General features: G+C 59.6%; 1 protein-coding gene across 3 annotated transcripts in view; it reads left to right on the top strand.

The window, feature by feature from the left end:
- SEPTIN9 (septin 9) overlaps positions 1-25,399 on the top strand; it is a 150,235-nt gene that overhangs the window by 14,972 nt on the left and 109,864 nt on the right. Inside the window, exon 2 of one of the 3 annotated variants that reach the window (XM_047081299.1) lies at positions 2,075-2,131. The exons of 1 other annotated variant lie outside the window; for it this stretch is intronic. In XM_047081299.1, the coding sequence (XP_046937255.1) occupies positions 2,075-2,131 (57 nt within the window). Of the gene's footprint in view, positions 1-2,074; positions 2,132-12,009; positions 12,107-25,399 lie in introns of those variants that run through there. One more of the 3 variants, XM_047081301.1, reaches the window with a different exon arrangement.

The following is a 25,399-nucleotide window of genomic DNA, read 5'->3' as shown; positions in this document are numbered from 1 at the left end:
GCAGGGGTGGCCTGCAATCCTCGTGTTCTGGGCGGTAGTCGAGGAGGGACGGTTTCCATCACTCGGCGGTGAGCAGACGTTTCATCGGGGTGGCTGGGCACCCGGGTGCTCGCGTGTCTACCGGGTGACGTCACAGAGCAGCGGGGAACGGGCTCACGTGATGAGGGAGGCTGAGGAACTCCAGGGCTGCGGCTGCAAGCTGGGCGCCCTGGGAGGCCGGTGCCGCAGTTCAGCCCGAGGACCAGGGGGGCCGACGCCGTGCGTCCCAGCCCGTGGGCAGGAGAGGACCGGTGTTCCCGTCAGGCCCAGAGCAACCCCCTTCCTCGGTCGTGTCCACACCCTCCATGCCGAGGGGACGGCCTGCTGTGCCCAGTCTGCCGATCAGACACTAACCTCACCCAGAAACACCCAGAGATCACGTTTGGCTGCATATCTGGGCACCGGGGTATGCAGTCATGATGACACATAGAGTCGGCCACCAGGTCGCCGACGTGGCTGGGGCGGGCCGGGGGGGCCTTCCAGGTCTCGCTTCCCTTGTCTGAAATGGCCCTGGTGGCGCCTGCGTTGTGGGGTGCGCGGGGAGTGGTCATAGAGCCTCCGCGAGTGGAAGTGGTCGTGACCTCACAGCGTCCCCCCTCCTCCCTGCCTCCTTCGAGGGTCAACTTGGTCGTCCCTGCCTCCCAGAGGCCTCTCTGGTCACTCCAGGCCCTTGAGTCTCGTGTCCATGCATCTCTTGGTGTTGTTCGGTGTGGGTTCAACGTTTGGGGCACATCCTGGGGTCCTCCCCAGCCCCAGAAAGAGGCCTGGGCTTAGCGGCAGGTAAGAAAGACCCTGAAGGATGCGCTGTGCCCATTCTGCTGTCACTAAATCCACTGTCTTCAGACGTACAGAGCATGGGTGTCCCCGGGGAGCTGCACACGAAGCCAGGTCTGTGGGTCACCCTGCGTGGGGCTCTGGAACCTTCAGGAACAATGCTGGCTGCCTCCGCTTCCCGGTGGTCACAGTTTCGGGGGGGGGGTTGTGGGACGAATGAGTGAGTGAGCACTGTAAGAGCCTCTCCGGAAGACTGCGAGACGGGAGCGGGCATCTCTGGCCCCGGCATCCTGGGTGGCTGTCAGACGGCGGAGGCTGCGGGCAGGTTTCCGGGTTAACCCTGATGAGTGGGTCCTGTCCCCACTCATCTTGCCGTCTGTGGGGAGGGCCTCTGCCGGCCAACCTGGGGCGTCCCTGCGGCTCTCCGAAGGATGGCCTGGTTGCCCAGGCGGCACACTTCCAGAGCTCCGTGATCTGGCCGCGGTAGCACGCTCCCCTGCCCCTCCCGTGGATACCCTTCCTGGCAGCTTCGGCTGGGCTCGGCTTAGCACCTCCGCAAATCTCCTCGAGTCGGGACTTGTCTGCCATACGCCTCTCCAGGGAGCACGCGCTGGCCTCAGGGGTGGGTGCCGGGATGGGGCGTGTGCGGCACGAGGCGGTGTTAATCTGGGGCTCCGTTCTTGTTCCCCGCTGGGGGGTGTGGGGGAGGACCGCTCGTCCTCCACCCTCCCGGATCCAGCCCCGCCCTGCCCAGCCTCAGAGCAGTGGGGGGAGGGGGGTGGCGTCAGGGACCCTGGTGCGGGGAGATCCCAATTCACAATACAGATCGACGTGTGCCATCCCAGGGGGTGACTAGTGCCTGACCGGGAGCCAGCACCCCTCACCGTCCCGCGGGCAGTCAGGATGGTTTGATGCACTGGGCCAAGCCCACATTTTAGAGTTGGACGGACTTGGGTTCATTCTGGGCTCAACTCCTAGGAGCTGTGCGACCTCGGGCAAGTTCCTCGACCCGACTGAAACTCGGCTGCAAAAGGCAGCGGTAAGAGTTAGGTGAGAAATGGGTGTAAAGAGTCTGGCCCGGTGGCCGCCAGTGGCCGGCTGTCCTTGCAGGTGGCTGCTGGGCCTGGGTGTCGCCGGGGAGGACGAGGACCTCTGGTTTCTGGTTCTGGAGCCCGTTGTAGGAGCAGAGGTGAGGGCGTGCCCGGTGTTAACCACCCGCCGGCGGCCGTGTGTGACCTGTGCCTTCTGCCCCTGTCTTTAGGAGTCACGCGGACCTCCAGCAACCGTCTCCGGAAGCTTGGCGAGCCCACGGGCCCAGGTAAGCGGTGTGTTAAGTCATGGCCTTGCCCTCTCTCCGGCCTGGCCCTCTCGGGTGAGCAGGGCCCCTCCCCTGCTGTCCAGGGAGACACCGTCTTCGATGGCCCTGATGCAGGTCGCGTTCGGGCCCGGCAGAGGCGTGTCGCCAGGGGCTGGGGCAGCCGCCCGTCTGTAGGTAGCACGGAGGGAAGGCGCGGGGTGCCGAGGGCGGGCCGCCCGCGGGAGGGCGGCTTTGACTCTGAGCACCTCTGAGCCGATCGGCCCGTGACCCCTGCGCCTGCCCCCTGTGACCCTGCAGAAGGGAAGGTGCTCCCGCGACAGAGCGAATAGGTAACCAGTGTCAAATTAGCAAGCTCATGATGGTCACGGCCAAGCTATTCTTTGGCTCTTTCTGTGCGTGTTCATGCCGGTGGCCCCCTTTCAAGGAGGATGTCGGGGCCCGGAGACGAAGGGACTCGCCTCTCCCGGAGCCCGCGTCCCACCTCCGAGACCAGCCCTGCCCAGTCGCACTTCCTGTGATGGTGGAAAGGTCCCGCGTCTGCGCTGTCCCGTGTAGGGGCCGCTAGCTACACGTGACTGTTGACCGTCTGAAGAATCCGTTAAGTCTATTTTATTCGTCCGGTCGCTTGCATAGAATTCCTTAATTACTTTATTTTATTTATTTATTAAAAAAAAATTTTTTTAACGTTTATTTTTGAGACAGAGAGAGACAGAGCATGAACAGGGGAGGGGCAGAGAGAGAGGGAGACACAGAATTGGAAACAGGCTCCAGGCTCCGAGCCGTCAGCCCAGAGCCCGACGCGGGGCTCGAACTCACGGACCGCGAGATCGTGACCCGGCTGAAGTCGGACGCTTAGCCGACTGCGCCACCCGGGCGCCCCTATTTTTTATTTTTTTAATGTTTGTTTATTTTAGAGAGAGAGAGCGCGAGCGAGCATGAACGGGGGAGGGGCAGAGAGAGAGGGAGACACAGAATCGGAAACAGGCTCCAGGCTCTGAGCCGTCAGCCCAGAGCCCGACGCGGGGCTCGAACTCACGGACCGCGAGATCGCGACCCGGCTGAAGTCGGACGCTTAGCCGACTGCGCCACCCGGGCGCCCCTATTTTTTATTTTTTTAATGTTTGTTTATTTTTGAGACAGAGAGAGACCGAGCGTGAACGGGGGAGGGGCAGAGAGAGAGGGAGACACAGAATCGGAAACAGGCTCCAGGCTCTGAGCCGTCAGCCCAGAGCCCGACGCGGGGCTCGAACTCACGGACCGCGAGATCGTGACCTGGCTGAAGTCGGACGCTTAACCGACTGCGCCACCCAGGCGCCCCTTTCTTTTCTTTTTTTAAATAAAGTTAAAAGTAGCCTAAGATTCCTTATGGGTCTAAAATTCTCTTTCTTTTTTTTTTTTTTAATTTTTTTTTTTCCACGTTTATTTATTTTTGGGACAGAGAGAGACAGAGCATGAACGGGGGAGGAGCAGAGAGAGAGGGAGACACAGAATCGGAAACAGGCTCCAGGCTCTGAGCCATCAGCCCAGAGCCCGACGCGGGGCTCGAACTCACGGACCGCGAGATCGCGACCCGGCTGAAGTCGGACGCTCAACCGACTGCGCCACCCGGGCGCCCCCTTAATTACTTTATTTTATTTTTTTTAAAAAAATTTTTTTTTAACGTTTATTTATTTTTGGGACAGAGAGAGACAGAGCATGAACGGGGGAGGGGCAGAGAGAGGGAGACACAGAATCGGAAACAGGCTCCAGGCTCTGAGCCATCAGCCCAGAGCCCGACGCGGGGCTCGAACTCACGGACCGCGAGATCGCGACCTGGCTGAAGTCGGACGCTCAACCGACTGCGCCACCCGGGCGCCCCCTTAATTACTTTATTTTAGACGAACTTCCAGGTCTTCACGTAGCTAGCAGCCAGATCTTTCTGGCGACGCCAGAATTCCTTGCCCAGACGTTCCTGCGCCTGCTTCCGGGGCCAGCGCAAACATCCCCGAGGGGAGAGGTGTCACCTGCCCGTGGGTGGGACACCTCCAGGCTCGTGGGGAGGCCAGGGGCAGCTTTTTGCAGGGAATGGGGGTGGTAGCGTCGGCGGGGTGTGTCTGTACAGGCTGGGACGTCCACACGGCCGTGTCTGAGGCCCCGTGTGGTGCGGGATGGGGCCGGGTGTGGGAAGGGAAGGGCGACGCCCGGCTGGAGGTCTGCAGGGCGGCCGAATGATTCACATCCGTGGTTAAGCAGGAGCTCCGCCCACCCGGGGCCACGTCAGGCCACTGACCACCGGACCGCCCGGCCGCCTCTGCCTTCCTGGGGAACTTTTCTCCGGGACCCCTTGCGTCTGCAGCTGGGCCGCTTCTCGGTCTCCCTCCCTTCCGCCAGCGGGGCTGGGTCTGGGGGCCTGGTCTTGTGACGGGCTGGAGACCGGCTCCTGAGCTCCCGGGTCGAGGTCCTGGGAGACTGGCGCCCCGGGCCGCGTGGACACAGCCTCCCCTGGCCAGCGCCTCCCCGCGCTCAGACTGGCCAGTTCTGTGCCGTCAGCCCTTGGCAGCCGCTAGCACGGCTCCACTTGGAAGCCTAAGGCATAATTTGCCGAAGCCCAGAGCTGCAAGTCGGTGATCTGGGTTTCGCATGGGACCGCCTGCTGACACACGGAATCCTCTCTGTGGGGGCCTGTGCGGGCTCCGGCCCAGGACACCCTTTCCTCGTCTCCCTGGCTCCTTCTGTCAGCCCTGCCGTCCTGCAGCTGAGACCTCGGTCCAGGCGGGGTCCTGCCCTGGACCCCCAGCCTCTCAGCCCCCTCGCCCTGCCCCTCTGACCCTTGTAGAATCCCCATTGAGAGCCGCTGCCCTCCCTCCCCTCCCCGAAGCTTGACCTCCTGTCCCCCACCCTGCCTGGTCTCCCGTGTCTGGGACCTTGGACCCCGAGTCCTCCAGAGGCCTGCTTTCGTTCAGGTTCTTCACGGGGCTGTGTGTGGGACCAGGCCGGGGACGGCCGTTTCTGGCACAAGCCACACCCAGGTCAATGCTTTGACGAGCTCACTCACTCGCTGCTCTTTTTTATAAAATGGAGTTGGTACTGGGGCGCCTGGGGGGCTCAGTGGGTTAAGCGTCCCACTTCAGTTCAGCTCACGATCTCGCGGCTCATGAGTTCGAGCCCCGCCTCGGGCTCTGTGCTGACAGCTCGGAGCCTGGAGCCTCCTTCGGGTTCTGCCTCCCTCTCTCTCTGTTCCTCCCCCGCTCACGCTCTGTCTCTCTCTCAAAAATAAAGAAACGTTAAAAAAAGTAAAAAAAAAAAAAAAAAAAAGAACTTGGTTGACACGTAAATGTGAAAAGTAAAGTAACAGAACGGCTGTGCCCCCACCACCCGGTGTGAGCTATAGGGTATCACGGGTGCAGTCTGAACCCCTGGGGTGACCCTCCCCATGCCCACCCCCGCCAGGGTGACCACTTGTTTGAATTTAGAACCGGTCCCCGTCGGGCGTGTCTGTGGTCAACACACGTGGTCTCGTGTGGTCTCTCGTGGTCTCGTGCTGAAGACCAGCGGCATCACATCGGGTGTCCAAGGGGGCGGTGGCCGTTTGCTGCTTTTTGCTTTTCCACGCGACGGGATGGCTTTGAGACCTGACCTGTCCACGCAGGGTCCACGTAGCTTTAGTTCATTTATTCTGACCGCGGGCGAGGGCTCCTCCGTGCGGGCAGGCCGAGTTGCCTGTCTACCCGCGGGCCTGCTGCCGGGGTTCCACGGAAGGTTCCTCCGTTACAGGCGCTGTTGGGAACATCCTCACGTGTCCCCGTGCCCACGTGTGTGACCCCAGGCGGATCGTCTGGGCCGTGGGGATGCCCACACTCAGACCGCCCAAGTGGCCTTCCGGTTTCTTTTCCCACACTCTGGGCCTCTAGCAGCGTCTCTGGGCAGCCGCTTCCTGGGCCACTGTCTCGGGCCAACCTTTGCCCTGGTTCCCACAGTGCACCCGGTCAGCTCCCTCACCTTCTGCGGCCCGGCCCGCCAGCCTGCCCGACTGTCCCTGGCCGGGATCCCTCAGAGCCTTCTCTTTCTGCCCGTCGTGTGTGTTCTGGGTCCTTCTCTTCCTCCTTCAGACAACTCTGAGGTTGGTGGCCTCATCCCTTCTGTAGGAGGTTGAGTCGTGTCCCCTGAGGATTCACGTTCACCCAGAGCCTCAGAGAGTGACCTGACTTGGACATCGGTCTCTTCCGGGCGTCGTTGGTTGGGGATCTCGAGATGAGGTTCTGCTCCTGGTAGGGTGGCCCTAAACCCCACGGCTGGGGGTCCTTCCAAGAAGGGACATGGCACACAGGGGACGTTCACGGGGGGAGAAGGCCGTGTGAAGACGTAGGCAGAGATGAAGTAAGGTGACCACTCCGGGGGATGCCGGGACTGGGGCTGGAAGAGACCGGAAGGGTTTTCCCCACAGCCTCTGGAAGAAGTTCAGCCCGCCGATGCCTTAATTTTGGACTTCGGCCTCCAGAAGAAGAGAGAACGGGAGAGAACCCGCTTTGGTTATTTTAAGCCCCTTTGTTTGTGGCGATTCGTTACGGGAACCTCACGTACCTTCCCGCTGGGCCGCTGTGGGTGGATGGGGCTGTGTCTCTGCCCTCACGGGGGACGCCTCACAAGCGGGTGCCCCCTGGGATCTCGGGCGGGTTCCTCCGACGCTCCCTCCCCGCCCGTCTTTCTGCCCAGGCTCACGCACCCCTTCCTTGACCCGGGCCCAGCGAGCCCTCAGCCTCACGTGCAGGACGCCCAGCTGTATGCAGGGCCCCGTCGCCATCATTGTGGCCACGCCGGCAAGAGGGAGAGAGCGTGACTCTGTGGCAGGGAGCCGGTCGAGGAAGACACTGCCAGAGCCTGGCTGACCGTGGGCAGGACCCCGGGCTCTCAGAGGCTCCCCTCGATAGCACTCCCTTTCCCATGCAATGACACCTCTTTTCCTTTGTTTCTGTCACGTCTCAGCCTGACCATCCACCCAGGTACTCAAGCAAGAAATCTGTGTCTCCTTGACCTCTGCACCACCCCCAACACCCTCTTGTCAACCCCCCTCTCCCCAAATGGCCGCCTCTTGGCCTGGACCTGGTCAGGCCTCGGTGACCAGCCTCATGGCACCCCTTCTCCACACGGAGGCTGCCCTGGTCCCGTCAGCATTCGGTGGCATTCGCTGAGACCCGGCGTGTGCCCGGGCCTGGGCCAGAGGCTCCGTCCGTGTGATTATTCAGAACAGACCTGGTCATGATCCTCCTGCTGTTAAGGAAACCTTGGTTCACTTCTCCCCACAGGCTAAACGGAACCCAAGTACGGTGGTCATGACCCTTCCCAGCCTGGCCCGGCCCCCTTTCCAGGCCCTCTCTCCCGATTCCTCCCTCCACGCTCTGGGTGCCCTGGCCATCTGACGACCACGCTCTGGGACGGGCTGTGCACCTTCTCGTCTCTGAAGGTGTTCTCTCTCCATGGTAACTTTGACCCGGCCCGTCAGTCTCCGTTAGCCTGCTGGCCTGGGGAGTTTCGGGGTCCTCCCCACCCACGGGGCTCCATGTTCTTACGGCACATCGCTAGCAGGCTGTAAATACTGTGGACTTGAACTCGATAGGAGAAGCTTGGGACGATGGGCCAAAGAAAGAGTTTAAAATAGAAGTTTCCGCCTTCTTTTGCCTTGGCTGAAAAGTAGCTTTTCTCTTTGTTTGTCTTCTGGTGAAGACATTTATGGAGAATGCGATGTCTCCGGGGAGAAGGAGGAGGAGGAGGAGGAGGAGGAGGAGGAGGAAACCCATTCAACAGTAGGCACACGTGGCTGCCATATTGAATGCGGTAGATATAGAACATTTACATCATCGCAGAACGTTCTGTTGGGCAGCGCCGGTCGGGAGAGTCCACGTGTTGGGTCTTTAAGTTCGTTGTTCACCCGGTGAGCGTCTACTGGGTGCTTGCCGAGCAGGCAGAATGTAGGGCTCCCAGCGGTGAATGTAAGACACCAGCTCTTTGGGGGAGTTTTCAGTGTTCTGGGCAGAAGCTCCAACCCCGGGGCCCTGGGGGCAGACTCTACCGAGAACCTGGCCTCCAAACCCCTAGGCCCCCCTTGCACCACACGGCCAGCCGGGGCCTCCTGTAGGAGCGGAGCGCCGGCTCCGGCCGGGCTGCAGCCTGGGATGGCTGGCTGAGCGTGAGGCCCTTCTGGGCCGCTGCCCTCCCCCGTCTCCTCTCGCCTTGGTTCCCTTCCTCCCAAAGCAACAGGCCGGCCCAAGGGCAGAGAGTAGCCGGGTTGCATTTGCTCAGGAGCAGCCGAAAGTTGGCCGCACGATAAAAAGCGGGGAGAAGGTTCCGGAGAGGAATGCAGCCGGCCCCAGCCCGGAATCTGTGTTGCTCGGGGAGGCTGCCCGCTCTGCTGGCGGGTAAGGTAGCAGCGGGAGGGGGTCAGGATGGAACGCCTCTACTTGTAAGTCAGGGAGGCGGACTCCAGTGGTGAGTCTGGGGATGAGCGGGAAATGAACGGAAAAGTCATTTTTTAGAGGGAGAGTTCCCTGGGAGCTCGGAGCCGATTATGGAGGCTTCGCAGGCATCCGTGCTGGGGGAGGGGGGTGAGCGGGGGCGGAAAGTGTGAGCCCAGAGCCTCAGAACGTGACCTTCCTTTCTGAGTGTCTCCTCTCCCCCCACCTCCTCACAGCCCCTCCTCAGAAGGGGCGCGGGGAACAAGGCCCCGTCGGTCCTGTCAGCCCCTTCTCGATGCTGCCCGCACCATCAGAATCATCCTCCTGGCCCGGTGGCAGGCGTTCAGGGCACCCCGGGAGCGCCTCTTACTTGGGCGTCCCCTCCCCAGCGGGTGCAGGGCGGTAACTTTAAAGACAGGCCTCACCCTGTACCAGGCCCCTCGCTGGTGATGGTGACATTGAAAAGAAGGTGGCTGGGAGCAGGCAGATGGCAGGTACACATCTGTGGGTGGGGGTGGGGGTGGGGGGTGAAGGACGGAGGCACCATCTTGAGAACCGTCTGGAAAGAGCTGTGGTGCATTGGTGCCCACCCCAGGACGTGGGCTGGCTGGAGGGGGCTGGGACTTGCGGGCTTCTCCAGGCAGTTTCCCAAAGCTATGGCCGGGGGCGGGTGGGGGGGGGGTTGGGGGGTCGGCCTCCCCCAGGTGGCAGGTGTCCAATCCGGGCAGTGCTGGGTTAAAGGAAGCCTGCCCCCTCACTGGCATCGCTCACCGCCTTTCGTATGCTAACGCGGCGGCAGATTCTAAGCTGGGGGGGGGGGGGCGTCGGGTTTTATGTAACCACAGACGAGGATAATGGAGCCATGTGGGGAACCCACTTCGGGGATGCAGGTCCGGCCTGGCCTCACCCCACCTCTGCGCCTGGCCTCTGAGCTGGCTCGTGACTCACACGGGCCTCCTCGGAGCCGATCGGTGTTGCCAGGTTTTTGGTTTCAAATGATCCCCTGCTTGGGCCAGAAAGCTCGGATTTTTAGGCACGGTGGTGGGGGGGGGGACGGACGGACGGACGGACGGACGTGGAGTCAAACTATGCCGGGGACAAACCCCAGGTCAGCTGTGCTTGGCAGCTGCACCAACTACGGCTGTGAAATCACAGCCCGTGCGCCCGGCGCCTGCAGGAGTCGGCCTGGATGGACGAGGCCGCCCCGTGTCCTGGCCTAGCCCGAATTTCCGCCAGCTGGCCTGTCTCGGGGTGGGGGGGGGGCCTTCCTGGGCCTGCGCGGCCCCAGCGGGAATTGGTGCCCGAGAGTCTCGTGTGGTATTAAAGGGGTTCTTCTTCATATCTTTTCTGCAGTTTCTAAATCCAGTGCGATGACCAAAGATGACATTTATAAGCAGAGAAACCAGTAAGGAGTATTTCTTCAAAATCAGAAAAGAGACTGAAGGAATAAACCCCAAAGCCCCCACGATTGCCACCGTTCTAACCCAAGGATTGTTAATGGCTGGTTGAACGAAATGTAATGGCCGGAAAACGTTATACGGGGATGTCGGCTCTTGGGTTTATGGTGTCTGGGGTGTGTTTCCTGGGGCTGTCGTAATAAACGGCCACAGGCTCGGTGGCTCACGACCACAGAAGGGAGTTCTCTCCAGGTTGTGGACCTGGACGCCTGAGAGCGAGGTGAGGGCAGGGTTGCCGGATCCTTCTCTGGCCTCTTGCTGTTCTTGGGGGCTGCGGCCCCTCTGTTTGTGGCCGCACCCAGCCTTGAAAGCCACGGTCTGCAAATCTCTCCCGCCTCCCTCCCCCCACCCCATATGATTAGGACCCAGCCCGATAATCCAGGCTAATCTCAAAATCCTGCACTTAATCCCTTCTGCAAAGACGCTCCAAATAAGGTCCCCTTTACAAGGATTAGGTTGTGATGTGTTCAGCCTGTCGGACCCCCCCTTGGTTGAGACACTGCCCCCACCTTCCGTCTCACCATGCGGGCCGCTTTTGGGGCTTTCCTCCAGGCTCTGCTTGGGGGGTGGGGTGAGGAGGTGCTTGCCCTTGGGCGTCCCCCGCCCCCCAAGAAGACGCCCTTGCGACATAGGGGACTGCGTTTGGGGTCTTGTCCCAGGCGGGAGGGGACGGGGACCTTGACCGCGCCGTCTGGCAGGCGTGCACGGACCGCCCATGGTAACACGGCTCACGTGGCCATGTGGGACGGGATGGCAAGCTCAGAATAATGACGATGAGTGAAGGGGCTGGGGGACCAGGGCAAGCCGGAAAATGCGGTTTCGTCAATGGGGGGGCGACGCTCTTCACACCAGCCCACGCGGCCACAAGGCCGTCTTTTCCAAGACAAGCGCGGAAACTGCAGATTCTCCGCAAAACTGCCCGAGTGGTGCGGCAGGGGCCCCAACGCGCGTCTTCTTTCGAGAGGGTCCGGCAGACAAAACCCGTGTCTGTCTGGGGCCAAGGGCCTTGGAGGAAAAGAAGCCTAAAGGGCCTCCATCTCCCCGGCCCCCCAGGCCTGACTCTGACCGGGTGCCGGTGGGGCCCTGGGGTTGCCAGGTGAGCGGCCCCTCCCCGCCGCCCCGGGCCCCAGGAGAAGAGCAGGGGGCACTCGAGCCCCCGGCCAGGCCCCGAGAAGGGGCTGAGTGTGGGGAGTCGCGCCGAGGAGCTCACTCCCTGGGGACAGCTGGGGACGCACTGACTCATGAGTGTGTGGGACCTTCCAGGAAGTCTCTCTTGCGCCACCCCCCTCCTCGCCCGGGCGGGGCTCTGTCAGGACCCGGACATCCCGCTGGGCTCCTCGGGCAGGTGCTCCGGGGCCCTGCCTCCTCCTCCGGGGGTGGGGGTCGAGTCTGGGGTCGGGGGTGGGCCGCGGGGCCGCAGGCAGAGGCAGGCACGCGGGAGCGAGGCTTTTGGACCAAAGGAAACGGAGCATCTAGCATCGCGGGACGGGAAAATGAAAGACTTTGGAAGTCGCCAGGAATCTGACTGTGAGCTGGTTTCCAAGAGGCTAAGTTAAGCTTCTCCAAGTGGATATTAAAAAGGAGCAGCAGGCCTGGCGGAGGGGCTGGAGGGGGTGGAGAGAAGGCCGCCGGAAGCCGCTCGCACGCCGCACCTCTGGAGCCACCGGGCGCACAAAGCCCAGACGGCAGTCCAGTCCGGCCGGGACCCTGGGGCTGCGGGAGGCCCGCGGCCCACGTCCGGCCCCCGCCCCGCCTCTTCGCCTCTATTTCTCTGCCTCGGTCCCTTCTCCCTCCCGATTCAAAGAGACAATGCTAGTTCAGTTTGGAGCACAAACATATGATCAGCACATGGAAACGTGGTAATTTGGATGCATTCGTGATTGCAACAGATTGAAGAAATTAGACCAGACAAAGAGTGTTTTTGGAGGAGGAGGAGGAGGAGGAGGAGGAGGAGGAGGAGGAGAAGGAGGAGGCAGAAGGAGGGAGGGCGTCGGGGGTGAGAAGGGGAGGAAGCCTCTGGAAAGGGGGACGCCAGGACTCCCGCCTGCTGCTAAATATATCCGTAGTAATGGAGAGAGACCGGATCACAGGTAGGCCGCTCGCCGCCCCTCCCCTAACTCAGAGCTGGATCGCTGCTTCGGGAAGTCAGCACCCAGGGGTCACTGGGATTCATTTCTGTGGACGTATTTCTTTCCTTTTGGCTGTTCTGAGGTCGTGGGACGCGGTGTTCCCGGAGCCGAGCTCCACGAAGTCTGGCTTTTATTTCAAGCCCGCTCTGCTTCCCTGATCCTTCTCCCCCTCGGTTCCCAGCGTGCCACTTCTGCGTCCCGAGACGCCGGGCGCAGGGACGGGGACGTTGGCGCCGAGCTCCCCGGCAAAGGGTGGGGGGACCCGCGGCCGGCGCTCGGCTCTGGGTCGCTAGTTGGTTGGTTCGTCCCCCGTGTGGTTTGTGTTTTTGCTGCCAGCCAAAGTCCGTCTTCAAGGCCGCCGTGGTCTCCTCCTTGAAATAGCCTTTTGGTGCCTTCCCAGGAGCTGATTGCCGGGGTGGAGCTCCCGGGGCTCAGGGCAGACATGCAGACGTGTGTGTGTGTGTGTGTGTGTGTGTGTGTGTGCGTGTGTGCACGCCCGCACACAGCTGACAGACCCGGTCCTGTTCGCTGGAAGCTTGGGGCATTAACCCAGGTGACTGGTGTCATTGGAGCCCCTACTCACCTAGGAACCCTGCAGCGGGGTGGGGAGTGGCAGTCTTCCAGGGTCACTGAGGGACGCGTCAGGCCAGGAGGATGAGCAGACGTGGGCTCGGCTCAGATTCCTCAGCAGAGTCGCTGATGTCACGTCAGGGCACAGAGTGAGGGCGGACGGCTGGTCCTGGGGCAGCGGGGCCTCGCGGGTCTGGACCACTCCCCGCTCCCCTTGTGGGTCCAGCCTTTCAAAGACAGGCCGTTTTCACTGGCGGTCCCCACGGAGCGGGCACAGAGCCGTCGGGGTGGCACGAGAACCGATCCTGGAGAGAGGGGAGGCAGCCCCACCTTGAGTCGTCCGGTTAGGTGGCCCTCTGTCCGAGGTGAGGCTGCTCAGTCCCCCGGCCAGCCACGGCACGCCGTGACTGTGCCGGCGTCTGACCTCGTGACTAGCCCGTCGTGGTGCTTGCCGCTTTCAGTGTGCCCCTCGAGTGTCCTGGGTACACCGTGCAGGTCTGGGGCCTTCTAGGGCTCCAGGGGGTCCCGGTGAGGCTCAGAATGTCACCCCACAGGTGCATAGCCCGCGTGCCACTGGGTGGGCTGGGGGGCTCCCCAAGAGGCCAGAGGAAAGGGTGGCCCGTCCCGAGGCTGCTCCTCGTCTGCTGCTCTAGGGGCTGATCTGATCCTGACGGGAGGTCAGGGCTGACGGGGCAGCCGCTGGGGGGAGAGCTGCTGACCGGCGTGCCCACATGCGTGCATGCGTCTGTGCGTGTGCATGTGTGTGCATGCACGCGTGTGCGCATGCGTGTGTGCGTGTGCGTGCACGTGTACAAGGCCGGGACCACCACGGGAGGAGGGGCAGCCGTGGAGACCTGCGGAAGGCAAGGTGTGAGCTGAGTGACACGGGCCAGCTGGGGTAGACAGGTGTGGAGCCAGACGTCCCCGCGCTCCCCTGGCAGGGGCTGCAGGGCACAGGGCGCCCTGAGCGGGACCCCTGCGGGCTGGCGATGGTCCTCACTTCACCAGCCGGGCTTGCGGGGCCTCGGGGTGGGGGGGGGTGGGGGGTGGGGGGGGCACCGGGTCCGGCCTTCATTTTACAGCCGGCCAAGCCACCGCCCACATGGGTGACACCAGGGGAGCGGAGAGCAGGGGGGGAGACTCTTGGGAGGTGATAGCACTCTTGGAACCTCCCGGGCTAACTAGACCCCGGGAGCTTTTCATGCACTGAACGAAACTGCCTTTGCAAACGTCCAGCTCTGCACCTCGACGGCCGCGCGAGGCACCGCTGCCCTCATCGGGCGGGTCTGCACGGCGAGGGACGACGCGGGGACCTCCTCTCAGTCGAGGACATCCTCACAGGGCTGCGTTGTCCCTAAAATCGCATACTTCTTTCAAAGCTCAGTTAGAAACTGGTTACAGATGGGGACGAAAGTGGAGACCCTCCTGCCTTTTCCCCGATGTGCTCCCCAGACCTGCTCAGATCTTGACCTTGGCCTCTAACGGTACCTTTAACTGGGGCCCCTTGTGCCTGCTGGGGCCTCAGTTTCCTAACCTGTCAGCTGAAAGAGTTGGGCCGGTGTGGCCGGAGGCAGCGCCCCACTGCCGATGGGGCCTCCGAGTCTGTTCTGGGGGGGCCCTGAACCCTCCTTCCTTCTCGCCGGACACGTCCCCGCGTCTCGCCGTTAGGCGGTTGTGACAGCTGTCTCAGTCCACACCGGGCAGAGGCGCCTGCCCGGGCCCAGTGCCCCACCCGGGCCTTCCAGACAGGGCTCCTCCACTCATGCCCCGGGGCTGGTGGTTAAGGTGGGCCTTCGGCCACTGCCCGGTTCTGTCCAGGAGGGGTCGCTGGGGAAGGGGAGGGGCTTGGGGCAGGTGCGGACAGCCGCGGGACCCTCACGTCTGCTCGCTCCCTCTCCCGGCCGCGCTGAGCCCCTGCCCGGTGTGTGAGTCCGGGGCCCGGGGTCCTCCTCAGTGTGTGGGGGGGCACCCCCGGCCCCCTCAGGGGCTGCCCGCTCCCCCACCCCCACCCCGAGAAGATGCCGGAGGGCTTGTCAGCAGGGCAGGGATGAGTCACGGAGCAGTGACTGGCCGCTGAGACACAGAAGGCCGCGCCTTCCAGCCAAGGGTCGGGTTTTTTCCCTTGTTCTGGATCGGCTTTGTGGCTTTTACAAATTAAGCAGTTTTATCTCGTTCCAAGCGCTTGTATTTCAGCAGGGAGAGAATCTCCAAGAAGGGAACTTTCCACTGGGGAGCTGTTACTGAGCTCAGCTGGGCCCCGGGGAGGGTGGGAACGGGCCTCGCGGGTGACTTGCAGGCGGGGAACGTGGAAGTCCCTCTGCTCTGTCGTGGACGTCGGTGTGGGGGTCCCGGGAGGGCCAGCTGCCCCGTCACGTCTGCCCCTGCCTGGGCGTCTGCCCGACGCATGGAGGTACACGGCGCTTGCCTGGGGAGAGGGGACTGGTGGTCTGCTCTTCTCAGGGGTGTCCGCTGTCATGGGGGGTGGGGGCGGGGAGCTGGACACCCCCACCCATAGGGACAGTGCCTGCGTTCCCACCCGTCCCTGCTTGTGTCTGAGTCCCCGGGCACCTCTCACCCCTGTCCTGGACGGACACTGCGGTTCACAAGCTGCCTGGACCTGCCTGGCCCTCTCCGGCTTGGTTTTCCTCATCTCCCAGAGGACAGGCATGGCCGGGCGCCCTCCTGGCCCTCCTCCTCTTCTGGCTCTGAGTGGCGAGGGACTTGGTCCTCCGGGTAGTTTCTCAGGGCTGCTGAAACCAAGTGCCGCAGACTAGGTGGCTTAAAACAACAGCCGGCCACCGTCTCAAAGTTCTGGAGGCAGGAAGTACAAGCTCAAGGTGTGGGCAGGGCTGGCTCCTTCCGGATGCCCTGAGGGAGGAGCTGGTCTCCCCGCCACCGGGAGGCAGGCTGCCATCCTCGGTGATCTTCCGCTTCTAGAAGGATCACCGGGTCTCTCTGCCTGTTGTCACAGCCTTCCGTGTCCCCAGTCTCTCCTCTTCTCTTAGGAGGACACCCATCACTGGACTGGGGGCCCCCAGGGGCCCTGTGCTAGACTCTGAGCTGGTTTATTTATTTATGTTTTTAAGTTTATTTATTTTGAGAGAGCGAGGGCGAGCGAGTGTGCACAAGCGGGGAAGGGCAGAGAGAGAGAGAGAGAGAGAGAGGGAATCCCAAGCAGTTTCGGCGATGTCAATGCGGAGCCTGATGCAGGGCTCGATCCCACAAACCATGAGATCATGACCCGAGCCCAGACCCGCTTTCAGACGTTTGGGGTACATACCCAGAAACACGGTCGCTCGATCATATGGGAAGTCTGTGTTTAATTTTTGTGGGGACCTCCACACTGCTTTCCCAGCGGCTGCACTATTTCACTTACCCACCAGCAGGGCACAAGGGTGCTGCTTCCCTACAGCCTCACCGACACATGTTATTTAATTCATTTCTTTACGTGGACAGCAGCCGTCCTGAGGGGTGCGAAGTGGTGTCTCTCTGTGGCTCTGATGTACATTTCCCTAATGCTCGGTGACGCCAAGCACCGTCTCCTGGGCTTGTTGGTGTCTGTGTCTTTGGAGAAACGTTTCTTCAAGTCCTTTGCCAAGTCTTTTATTGTTTTATTGTTTTGTTGTTGTTGTTGTTGTTGTTGGTTGTAGGAGTTCTTTATATATACTGGATATTAGTCCCTTGTCTGATATGTGATTTGCAAATACTTGGTCTCATTCTGCGAGTTGCCTTCTCTTGCTGTTGTTGGTGTTCCTCGGTGCACAGAAGTTCTTCATTTTGACAAAATCCGATTTTACCGTTCTTTTCTTTTGTTGCCTGTGTTTTTGCTGTCATACTCGTTGTCACAAAACTTTTCCCCGGTGTACTTTCCTAAGAGTTGCACAGTTTTGGCTCTGGCGTTTAGGACTTTGATCCATTAAAAAAAAAATGTTTATTTACTTTGAGAGAGAAAGAGGAGAGAGAGAGAGAGCGAACGAGCATGGAAGGGGCAGAAGGAGAGGGAGAGAGAGAATCCCCAGCAGGCTCTGCACTGTCAGCACAGAGCCTGATGTGGGGCTCAATCTCATGAACCGTGAGATCATGACCTGAGCCCAAATCAAGCATCAGATGCCTAACCAACTGAGCCACCCAGGGCCCCGGACTTTGATCCATTTTGAGTTAATTTCTGCACATGGTGTGAGGTAAGCCTCCTGATTCACTTTTTCTTTCCTCACACCCAGGCTGGCTCCTCTGGGAGGCAGGAAATGGGGAAATCCTGGGCTGGGCCAGGCCTTAAATTGCACCCCCACCCCTGCCCCAGGCCAGCCAGGGAGCCCCAACTCTGGCCCAGAACACAGCTGGACACGTGCCACGCCCAGGGCAGCCCAGGCCAGGCCCTTCTGGGCTGACGACGGAGGCCAGCCTGGGACGTCCTGGGTTCCGCCGTGTCGACGTACCTGCTGTTCTGTCGGGTCCCCCTGCCCGGCCTGCATGTGACCCTGGCTGCCTGTGTGTCAGTGTGGGGCTCACTCTCCGTTAGCCTGTCCCCGTGCTCCTTCTCAGGAGAGAAGCCACCCTCTTCCAGCCACCCTCTTCTGCTTGCCTTCTGCCGTCCGAGCTTCTCTCGCCTGCTCTGAGTTGGTCGTCTGATCCGGACAGAAACTTCTGCGCTGAGGTTGCCACTCGAACCCCTTTGCCCAAAGGCCCTCCAGCCCCAGGCACGCCTTCCCCAGCCACACGAGGATTCCGCTGACAGGGGCAGTTGTGGATTCTTTCAGGCTGCAGGCAGGGTGGGACCTGACGGAGAAACTGGGGAGATTTCCTTCTGACAAGTGGCCTGAACTTGGAGAACGGTCTTGGCCACAGCCTGAACTCTGGACAGACAGCAATGTGGATTTCAGCTCCTGGTGGAGAAGGCTTCTGTCTTTAGACCTTTCGGATGCTCCTCCCCCTCCTTTTTTTCTTTTTTTTAAATAAATGAGGAAACTCTGACTTGAGCAAAGCTGAACAAACAAAGCAACACACCCCTAGGAAATTAGCGAAGAGGCACCAGCTCTGAAACTTCGCTGTAGAAAACTACATGCTTTGGGGCTGGGCGCATCTGCGGGAGAGGACGGGTGTGACGGGGCCGCAGGGCTCGGGTGGCAGGGACCCGCACGCCCAGCCCGGCGCGTCACTTCTCCCCGCCTTCCTCCCCCCTCCCCTAACCGGTGTCAGCTATCTGTGTTGCTTCTCCTGCTTTGAGTTCACCTCCTGTCATTCCATCGCCGGGATCCTGTGCACAGGACCGTTACGCTCAGCTCGTTCCAACGCACTTTTTGGTATTTATTCAGGTCCTGCAGTGGGCAGGCGCTTGCCTAGGTTCTTGGCCGCTGGCGAGGCACCAGGGGGATACGGCCCTTGCTTCCCTGGGGCTCCGTCCGAACTAGATGTCAAGCAGTTAGCCAATAAAGCACATCGATGCGTGAGTTGGGATGAGGGCTGAAAGAAGGCTAGGACAGGTGATGCGATCATCACCAGGTACGCATGGCCGTGTGTGTCGGGGAATCAGCGGATGTCCTCCCCGAGGAGGTGACATGGAGCTGAAATTTGTATGACGGGCGGGGGGGGGGGGGACCCGACCAGGCCAGCCTCCAAAGGAAGAGCTTCCAGGCAGAGAAGCACAGCAAATGCAAAGGCCCTGAGGTCGGGTCGTCATGAAGGTGCGCGTGGCCAAAGTGTCATCGGAAGAGGGAGCGGCCGGGGGTTGGGGGGGGGGGTGCCGGGGAGACATGCTGGGTGCCCCGTGGAGGGAGCCACAGGCCCTGAATGCCCGGCGGCTGCTAGGAGTCACCTGTGGTGGGCAGGGAAGGGAAGCGGGGAGGCCCGGAGGGGAGGAGGGCACCGAGGCTGCTTTGCAGCGGGAGAAGGCAGGCCTCTGATTGCTGGGCAGACCCGGGCGGTTGAAGAGGCAGAAGATGCACTTACCTGGGGCCCAGAGGGCACCCCCGAGGGGGTAGCCTCAAGAGGACATGCGGCGTCGGGGAAGCGTCTCGTTCTTCGTGTCCCACAAGGTCCCGGGTCTCCGGGCAGAGGGGGCGGGAGCTCTGGTGCGACCCCACGTGCCTGGCGGGGACTGATACCGCCTCCTGCTGGTGTGGACGGACTTGCTGCTTCTCCAGCTGCCGTGTTTCTGCTCCCGTGGCGGGGGCTGGGGAGGGAGACAAAGATTCAAGACGCCGTCTGCTAGGACAGCGGGCAGTGGGTGCCTGTGCACCCCGGCCCACACAGGGGACGTTCAGGTCAAGCCTTGCTCGCTGCTCAGTGTGTCCCTTGGCCATCCGCAGGATCGCCAGTGTGAGTGTGGAGCGCAGAAGGCTCACCCGGGGCCCAAGACCCCGCCTTCCCGTGGCTTCGCTTCGCTTCGGGCCCGGGCCCCGCTCTGGCCCTGTTTCCGGTGCCGTTCACGCGGGCGGCCGTCCGTGTGCATTTGCCCCCCGCTGTCCGCCCTTGCCAGGTGCCCTCTCCAGGTGGCATTTCGCTTCAAGGATGCAGGGCTCTCGGCCCTGGCGCTGCGTGACAGGTCACCGGGCATTGTTATCTGATAGTAACCACAGAACGACGGCTTTGGAAGGGCTGACTTCGTCACGCTCCCAAGCCCCGGGATCTTCAGTGTGTGCCCATCCCGATGACGCCATGTCCAGGGCGGAGGGATGGGGCCGGGGGGGACGGTGGGCCGGGGGCTTACGAGCCACCCAGAGAGGGTGGGCTTGGGCCGTGCCTCTGTGATGTGTGTTTAAGGGTAGGGGACCTACACCGGGGAGCGCCTGCCCCAGCTTGCACCTCTCTGGCGAGGAGTGGTCGGGGGCCTGGGTTCTGGAAACATGCATCGTCCGTGCATCAGTGTCACCCCCCTTCCCCCCGCACCGACCCCCGCCACCATTGCTGCAGTGATGCGACCCCGGGGGAGCCTGGGGAAGGAGGAGGCCGTGAACCCTAGAAGGGAGAGGGATTGGGCTGCAGAAGGCCTTTCCCCCAGGAGGTGGCGCTGCAGGCCCTGGAGAGCCAGCCCCTGCCCGGCTCCCATTCTGCCCCCCGTGTTACTTCCACTTCCCGTGGCTGCCGGCTGGGGTGCGTGCGGGAAGTGACGGGTGGAGAGAGCAGGAAACGCCCAAGAATGGGAAGATACCCCTCCGGCACCGCGGCAGGAGAGAGGGCTCCCTCCTCAACTGGCTTTGACCTCCTGCTTCCCTCTCCTTCTTTTCCCCTAGTTTCGGTTGATATGTCTCTGTCTCTTTTAAGCCTTTCCATCTTCTCCCTATGAAAAACTTCCAACGCACAGGAGGGATTGAAGAATTCGAGCGCCAACACCCGTATGCCCGCCACCGAGATGCTGTAGGTTTTGCCCTGTTGGCTTCGACACCTGTCTGTCCCTCCCTCTGCCGACAGTCCCTGTGACTTGGGGGATCCATTTCCGATTAAGTTGCGGATATCCATACACATCGCCCTGCAAACACTTCGGCTTGCATTTCACCAGCGAGACGCCAATATTCGTTTATGGCTCTTTTTCTTTCTTGGCGGTAACATTGATGTGCCGTGAAACGCCCAGATCTTGGGACGTACGCTTGCCCTGTGTATTGAGAACATCACCATCGGTGCTCCCGGCCAGTCAGTCTCTGCCTCCACCGGCCTAGGGGCAACCAAAATTCTGGGTCTTTCCTCACACTACAGATTAGTTTTGCCGGTTTGCGTGTCTTCTAGCTCTCTCCGTGTTTCTGCGAACACCGTTGGTTTGTCCCATGATTACTGAGTGGTGTTCATTTCATGTTTCCAGTGTAAGGCGCTTACGAATAAAGCTTTGAGCATTCTTTTTTTTTTTTTTTTTTGAAGGATTAAAAAAAAATTTTTTTTAAGTAATCTCTCCGTTCCACGTGGGGCTTGAACTCACGGCCCCGAGATCAAGAGTCATACGCTTCGCCAACTGAGCCAGCCGGCATCCCTGCTACGAGCATTCTTGTACGGGGTGTGTGTGTGTGTGTGTGTGTGTGTGTGTGTGCGTGCGCACATGCTTCCATTTCTCTTATGTGACTACCAAGAGGTAGAATTGTTGGGCCAGAGGACAGGTAGGTATGCGTGTGTTTAGTCTTGTAAGAAACTGCCAGATCTTTTCCCCAAGTGGCTGTACCGTTTTGTTTGCCCACCAGCCGTGCAGGAGAGTTCTGGTCGCTCCGCGTCCTCGCCAACCTTTGGTGCTGTCACCGGTGGTTCCGTTCTCCTGGTGGCTGTCTCATGGTATCTCATAATGGCTTCAACTCGCATTTGCCCGGTGACTAATGCCGTTAAGCGCATTTTCCTGTGCTCATCTACTTTTCCTTTGGGAAGGGTCTTTTCAGATCTGCTGCCCACTTTAAAAGTGGGTTGCTTGGCTTTTATTCTTTCCGGATGCCGGTCTTTGGTCAGCTGCGTGGATTGTAAATATTTCCACCCCCCCGTGCTCTGTGGCTTGCCTGTTCGTTTTCTTAATGATATCTTTTGAGGAGCAGAAGTTTAAATTTTAATTTTGATGAGATCTACCTTAATAAATTTCTTTCTGTGTGGTTACCTCTTCCTGTGTTCTTTATAAGAAAGCTTTGCCTGCTCCCACGTGGCAAAGATATTTTCAGTGTTTTCTTCGAGAAGCTTTATAGTTATAGCTTTTATGTTAGGTTTAGAAATCATCTTGAATTAGGTTTTGCTTATGGTATGTGATGGAGAGCACCGAGGTTCGTTACGTTGGATTTTGCTTGCTGGTTTTTTTTTCTGTAGCACTATTTGTTGAAAGGACATTCTTTTTTTTAATTTCTTTTTAATGTTTATTTATTTTTAAAAATCTTAAAAAAAATTTTTTTTCTAATGTTTATTTACTCTTGAGACAGAGACAGAGCATGAGCAGGGGGAAGGGCAGAGAGAGAGAGGGAGACACAGAATCCGAAGCAGGCTCCAGGCTCCGAGCTGTCAGGACAGAGCCCGATGCAGGGCTTGAACTCACCGACTGTGAGATCATGACCTGAGCTGAAGTCGGACGCCTTTCTGACCGAGCCACCCAGGCGCCCCGATGTTTATTTATTTTTGAGAGAGAGAGAGAGAGAGAGAGAGAGAGAGAGAGTGTGTGTGTGTGTGAGTGGGGGAGAGGCAGGGAGAGAGGGAGACACAGAATCTCAAGCAGGTTCCAGGCTCTGAGCCATCGGCACAGAGCCCGATGCAGGGCTCAAACTCAGAGACCATGAGATCATGACCCGAGCCGAAGTCGGACGCTTAACTGACTGAGCCACTCAGGTGCCCTGGTGTTATCTCTTTCTTTCTTTCTTTTTTCTTTTTTTTAATTTTTTTTTAACATTTATTTATTTTTGAGACAGAGAGAGACAGAGCATGAACGGGAGGGGCAGAGAGAGAGGGAGACACAGAATCTGAAACAGGCTCCAGGCTCCGAGCTGTCAGCACAGAGCCCGACGTGGGGCTCGACATCACACACCGTGAGATCGTGACCTGAGCCGAAGTCGGACGCTCAACCGACCGAGCCACCCAGGCGCCCCTGGTGTTAACTCTTTCTTAAGTGTTTGGTAGAAGTCAACAAGGAGGCCATCTGTCCCTAGAGTTTTCTTCTTGGAAAGTTTTTTTTTTTTTTTTTAAATTACAAATGAAGTGCTTGTGTCAAATATGTTGAACACATTTAATATTTAATCAACTATATTGCATATATTTGATATATAGAGAGTTATTCAAAGTTTTTACTTCCTCTTGTGTTAATTTTGGTAAGTTGTATTTTGAAGGAATGTGTCCATTTCACGGAAGTTGTTGAACTGATTCGTATAAAGTTGCTCATAACGTTCCTTTATTACCATTTTAATGTCTGTAGGATCTTAGGGATAACCCTTCTTTCCTAATATCTTTCCTAATTTATGCTCTCCGTCTCTCTCATCAGTGTGCCTGTGAGTTTATTGATCCGTAGATCTTTTTAAAGAACGAACTTTTGCCTTATTTTTTTTTTTTCTGTTTTCTATTTCCTTTATTTCTGTCCTTATCTTCATTGCTTCCTCCCTTCTACTTACTTTGGTGTATTCGTCAGGGCCCAGGCAGGAAACAGAAAACCACACCACACCAGTAATTTGAACAGCAAAATGTAATACAAAGAATCATCAACAGGCAAAAGCTGACTAACGACAAAGAGGGTAAAAAAAAGATTCAGAGGAACATAGAGCTGCCCGTAGAGAAGGAGCTGCTTTAGGGGGAAACACAGAGGGAAGCCTGTGACATTGGGTTGGCAACAGTTGCTCGGAAGGGACACCAAAAGCACAGGCCACCGAAGAAAAAAGATAAATTGTGTTGCACCAAAATCGAAAACTTGAGTGTGTTAAGGGAAGCCCTCTTCCGAGTGCAAAGGCAATCCCCAGATTTTGGAGAAATAGTCGCAAACCATGTATCCATAAGGGATTACTGTTTAGAATATATAAAGAACTCCTACGATGCAACAGCAAAGAACCCAAACAACCCAATGAAAAAACTGACAGAGGACTGGACGTTTTTCCAGATAGACATTTCCCCAGAGAAGACGGACCAGATGCCCGGGGGTGGGGGTGGGGGCTCAGTCGGTCAGCGTCTGACTCTGGGTTTCGGCTGGGTCGTGATCTCGCGGTTGGTGAGTCCGAGCCCTGCATCAGGCTCTGTGCTGACAGCGCGGAGCCTGCTTGGGATTCTCTCTCTCCTCTCTCTCTGCCCCTCCCGTGCTCTCTCTGTCTCTGAAGATGAATAAATAAACTTCAGAAGAAGAAGAAGACGACGCAGAGATGCCAACAAGCCCGGGAAAAGACGCTCAGCGTCACTAATCGTTGGAACGATGCAAATCCAAACCGCAGTGAGATACCAACTCATCCTCAGGAGGATGGCGACCCTCCGGACGGCGGAGACGAACGCACGTTGGGGACGATGTGGAGACACCGGAGCCCTCGGGCACCGTCGGCCGGAAGGCAAGGCGGTGCAGCCGCTGTGAAAAGCAGTATGGAGGTTCCTCAAGACGTTGAACACAGACCCACTTCTGGTCGTGTGCCCCGAAGGACCGCGAGCAGGGTCTGGGGCAGATGTGCGTACACGTTCACAGAAGGCGGTGGTTGCTGGGGGCTGGGGTTAGCGTTTGAGGGGTACAGGGTTTCAGTTTGAGAAGACGGAAAGTTCCAGAGGTGGCTGATGTTGATGGCTGCACGGCCGGGTGGATGTACTTACGGCCGCCGAAACGGGTGCCTAGATTTGTGAACACGGTGACTTCTGTGAGAGCCACGGCTGTTTCACTGCACGCACGAAAGGAAGGACTGAGCCTCTGGGGCTGCGGGCAGGTACCTGGGAAGGAATGAAGAGCTGGGGCACCGGCCCCGCCTGCCTCACTGGGTCTGGGGTCCAGGCCTTGCTGGAGAGCGTGCGGCGGCCTCCGAAACCCCGGGGCCTCCTGGCGGCAAAACGCTCTTCCCAGAGGGTGTCGACTGGCTGGCAGAGAAACTTCTGGAGGGTGTGGGCAGGCTGGAGCTGGCCCACGAGAAGTTTTCCGGGGGGGCTGGCGCACAGGAAGGGGCCTCTGGGTGCCAGAGGAAGTCTGCGAAGAGGGAGCGCCGTGCCGCTCAGGCGCACGGGGGCCAGGAAGGGAAGCCTCCCCCTCCTCTCCCCTCCAGCGTCGTGTGCGTGTCCGCGTGCGTGCAGAGGAAATGATTCACACCCAAGTGCAAAGGTGGGGGTCAGAGCAGGCAGCCCAAGGGTTCGAGGAGCCCGGAGGAGGAAACGGGGGCGGGGGTGGGGACAGGAGATGCGGCGGGTCCTGGAGAGCCGCCTTCCGCACCCCTAGGAGGCCTGGGGGGGAGGTTTCTGCGAGCCCGGGACGAGCCTCGGGCACGTTTCTGAAGTTCAGTCTTCTTCCATGAAGCCCGGATCCTTTGACATGAAAGGAAGGAAGAGGACTTCCCCTTGGGGGTGTGTGGGCAAGTGTGTGCGTGTGCGCGTGTGCGCGTGTGTGCGCGTGTGCGCGCGCACATGTGAACACAGCTCTCGTTTCCCGTTTTTCTATCTTCCTGACCCCCATGCTGCGCATGGAGGGGCGTGTGCACATGCATTTGCACACACACACACACACACACACACACACACAGGCAGGGGCCAGCAGTCCTACAGATTGTACCTAGGCCTGGCAGGAAACCGGACTCTGGGAAACTTCAGGCCCCACCTTTGGCACAAAACTATGCTTTTTGTTGTGTGCGTTCAAGGGAACAGAAGGGGGGGGGTGGGGGCGGGACAGTTGACGTGCAGGAGGGCAAAGTTTGCCCCAAGTGCCGGTGCAACTGAGGGCCCGTTTTGGCGGCTTGGGTCCCAAGCTTGGGGAGACGGGGGCACGGGAGACACATCTGTGCCCGGGGAGGCTCGCAGGTCGGGCCGGCCCTTCTGGTGCTCTGGGCCAGGATCGCGGGGTTAGCACAGGAAGGAGCCTTGGCCAGCATCCCGCCCAGTGGCTCCCCAAAGTGGTGAGTGCAGGCGGCTGATTCAGTTGTCTGGGCAATGTGTGAAAATACAGGGTCCGGGCCTCCCCTCTGAACCCCTAGGTCAGATGAGGTGCTGAGTGTGAGGAGGGAAAGGGGGCCCCGCGGCGGGTGCCCTGTGACCGTGGGGCGTGGGAAGGTCTGTAGATACTCCCAGACCGAAGCTCGGGGTGAC

The sequence above is a fragment of the Lynx rufus genome, unplaced genomic scaffold, assembly GCF_022079265.1.
Source record: "Lynx rufus isolate CCGP_SWC_20201006 ecotype Redwood Valley unplaced genomic scaffold, mLynRuf1.p SCAF_18, whole genome shotgun sequence".
NCBI classification, from domain to species: domain Eukaryota; kingdom Metazoa; phylum Chordata; class Mammalia; order Carnivora; family Felidae; genus Lynx; species Lynx rufus.
The sequence above is the reverse complement of the archived record's forward strand: the minus strand, read 5'-3'. Positions and strand labels throughout refer to the sequence as shown.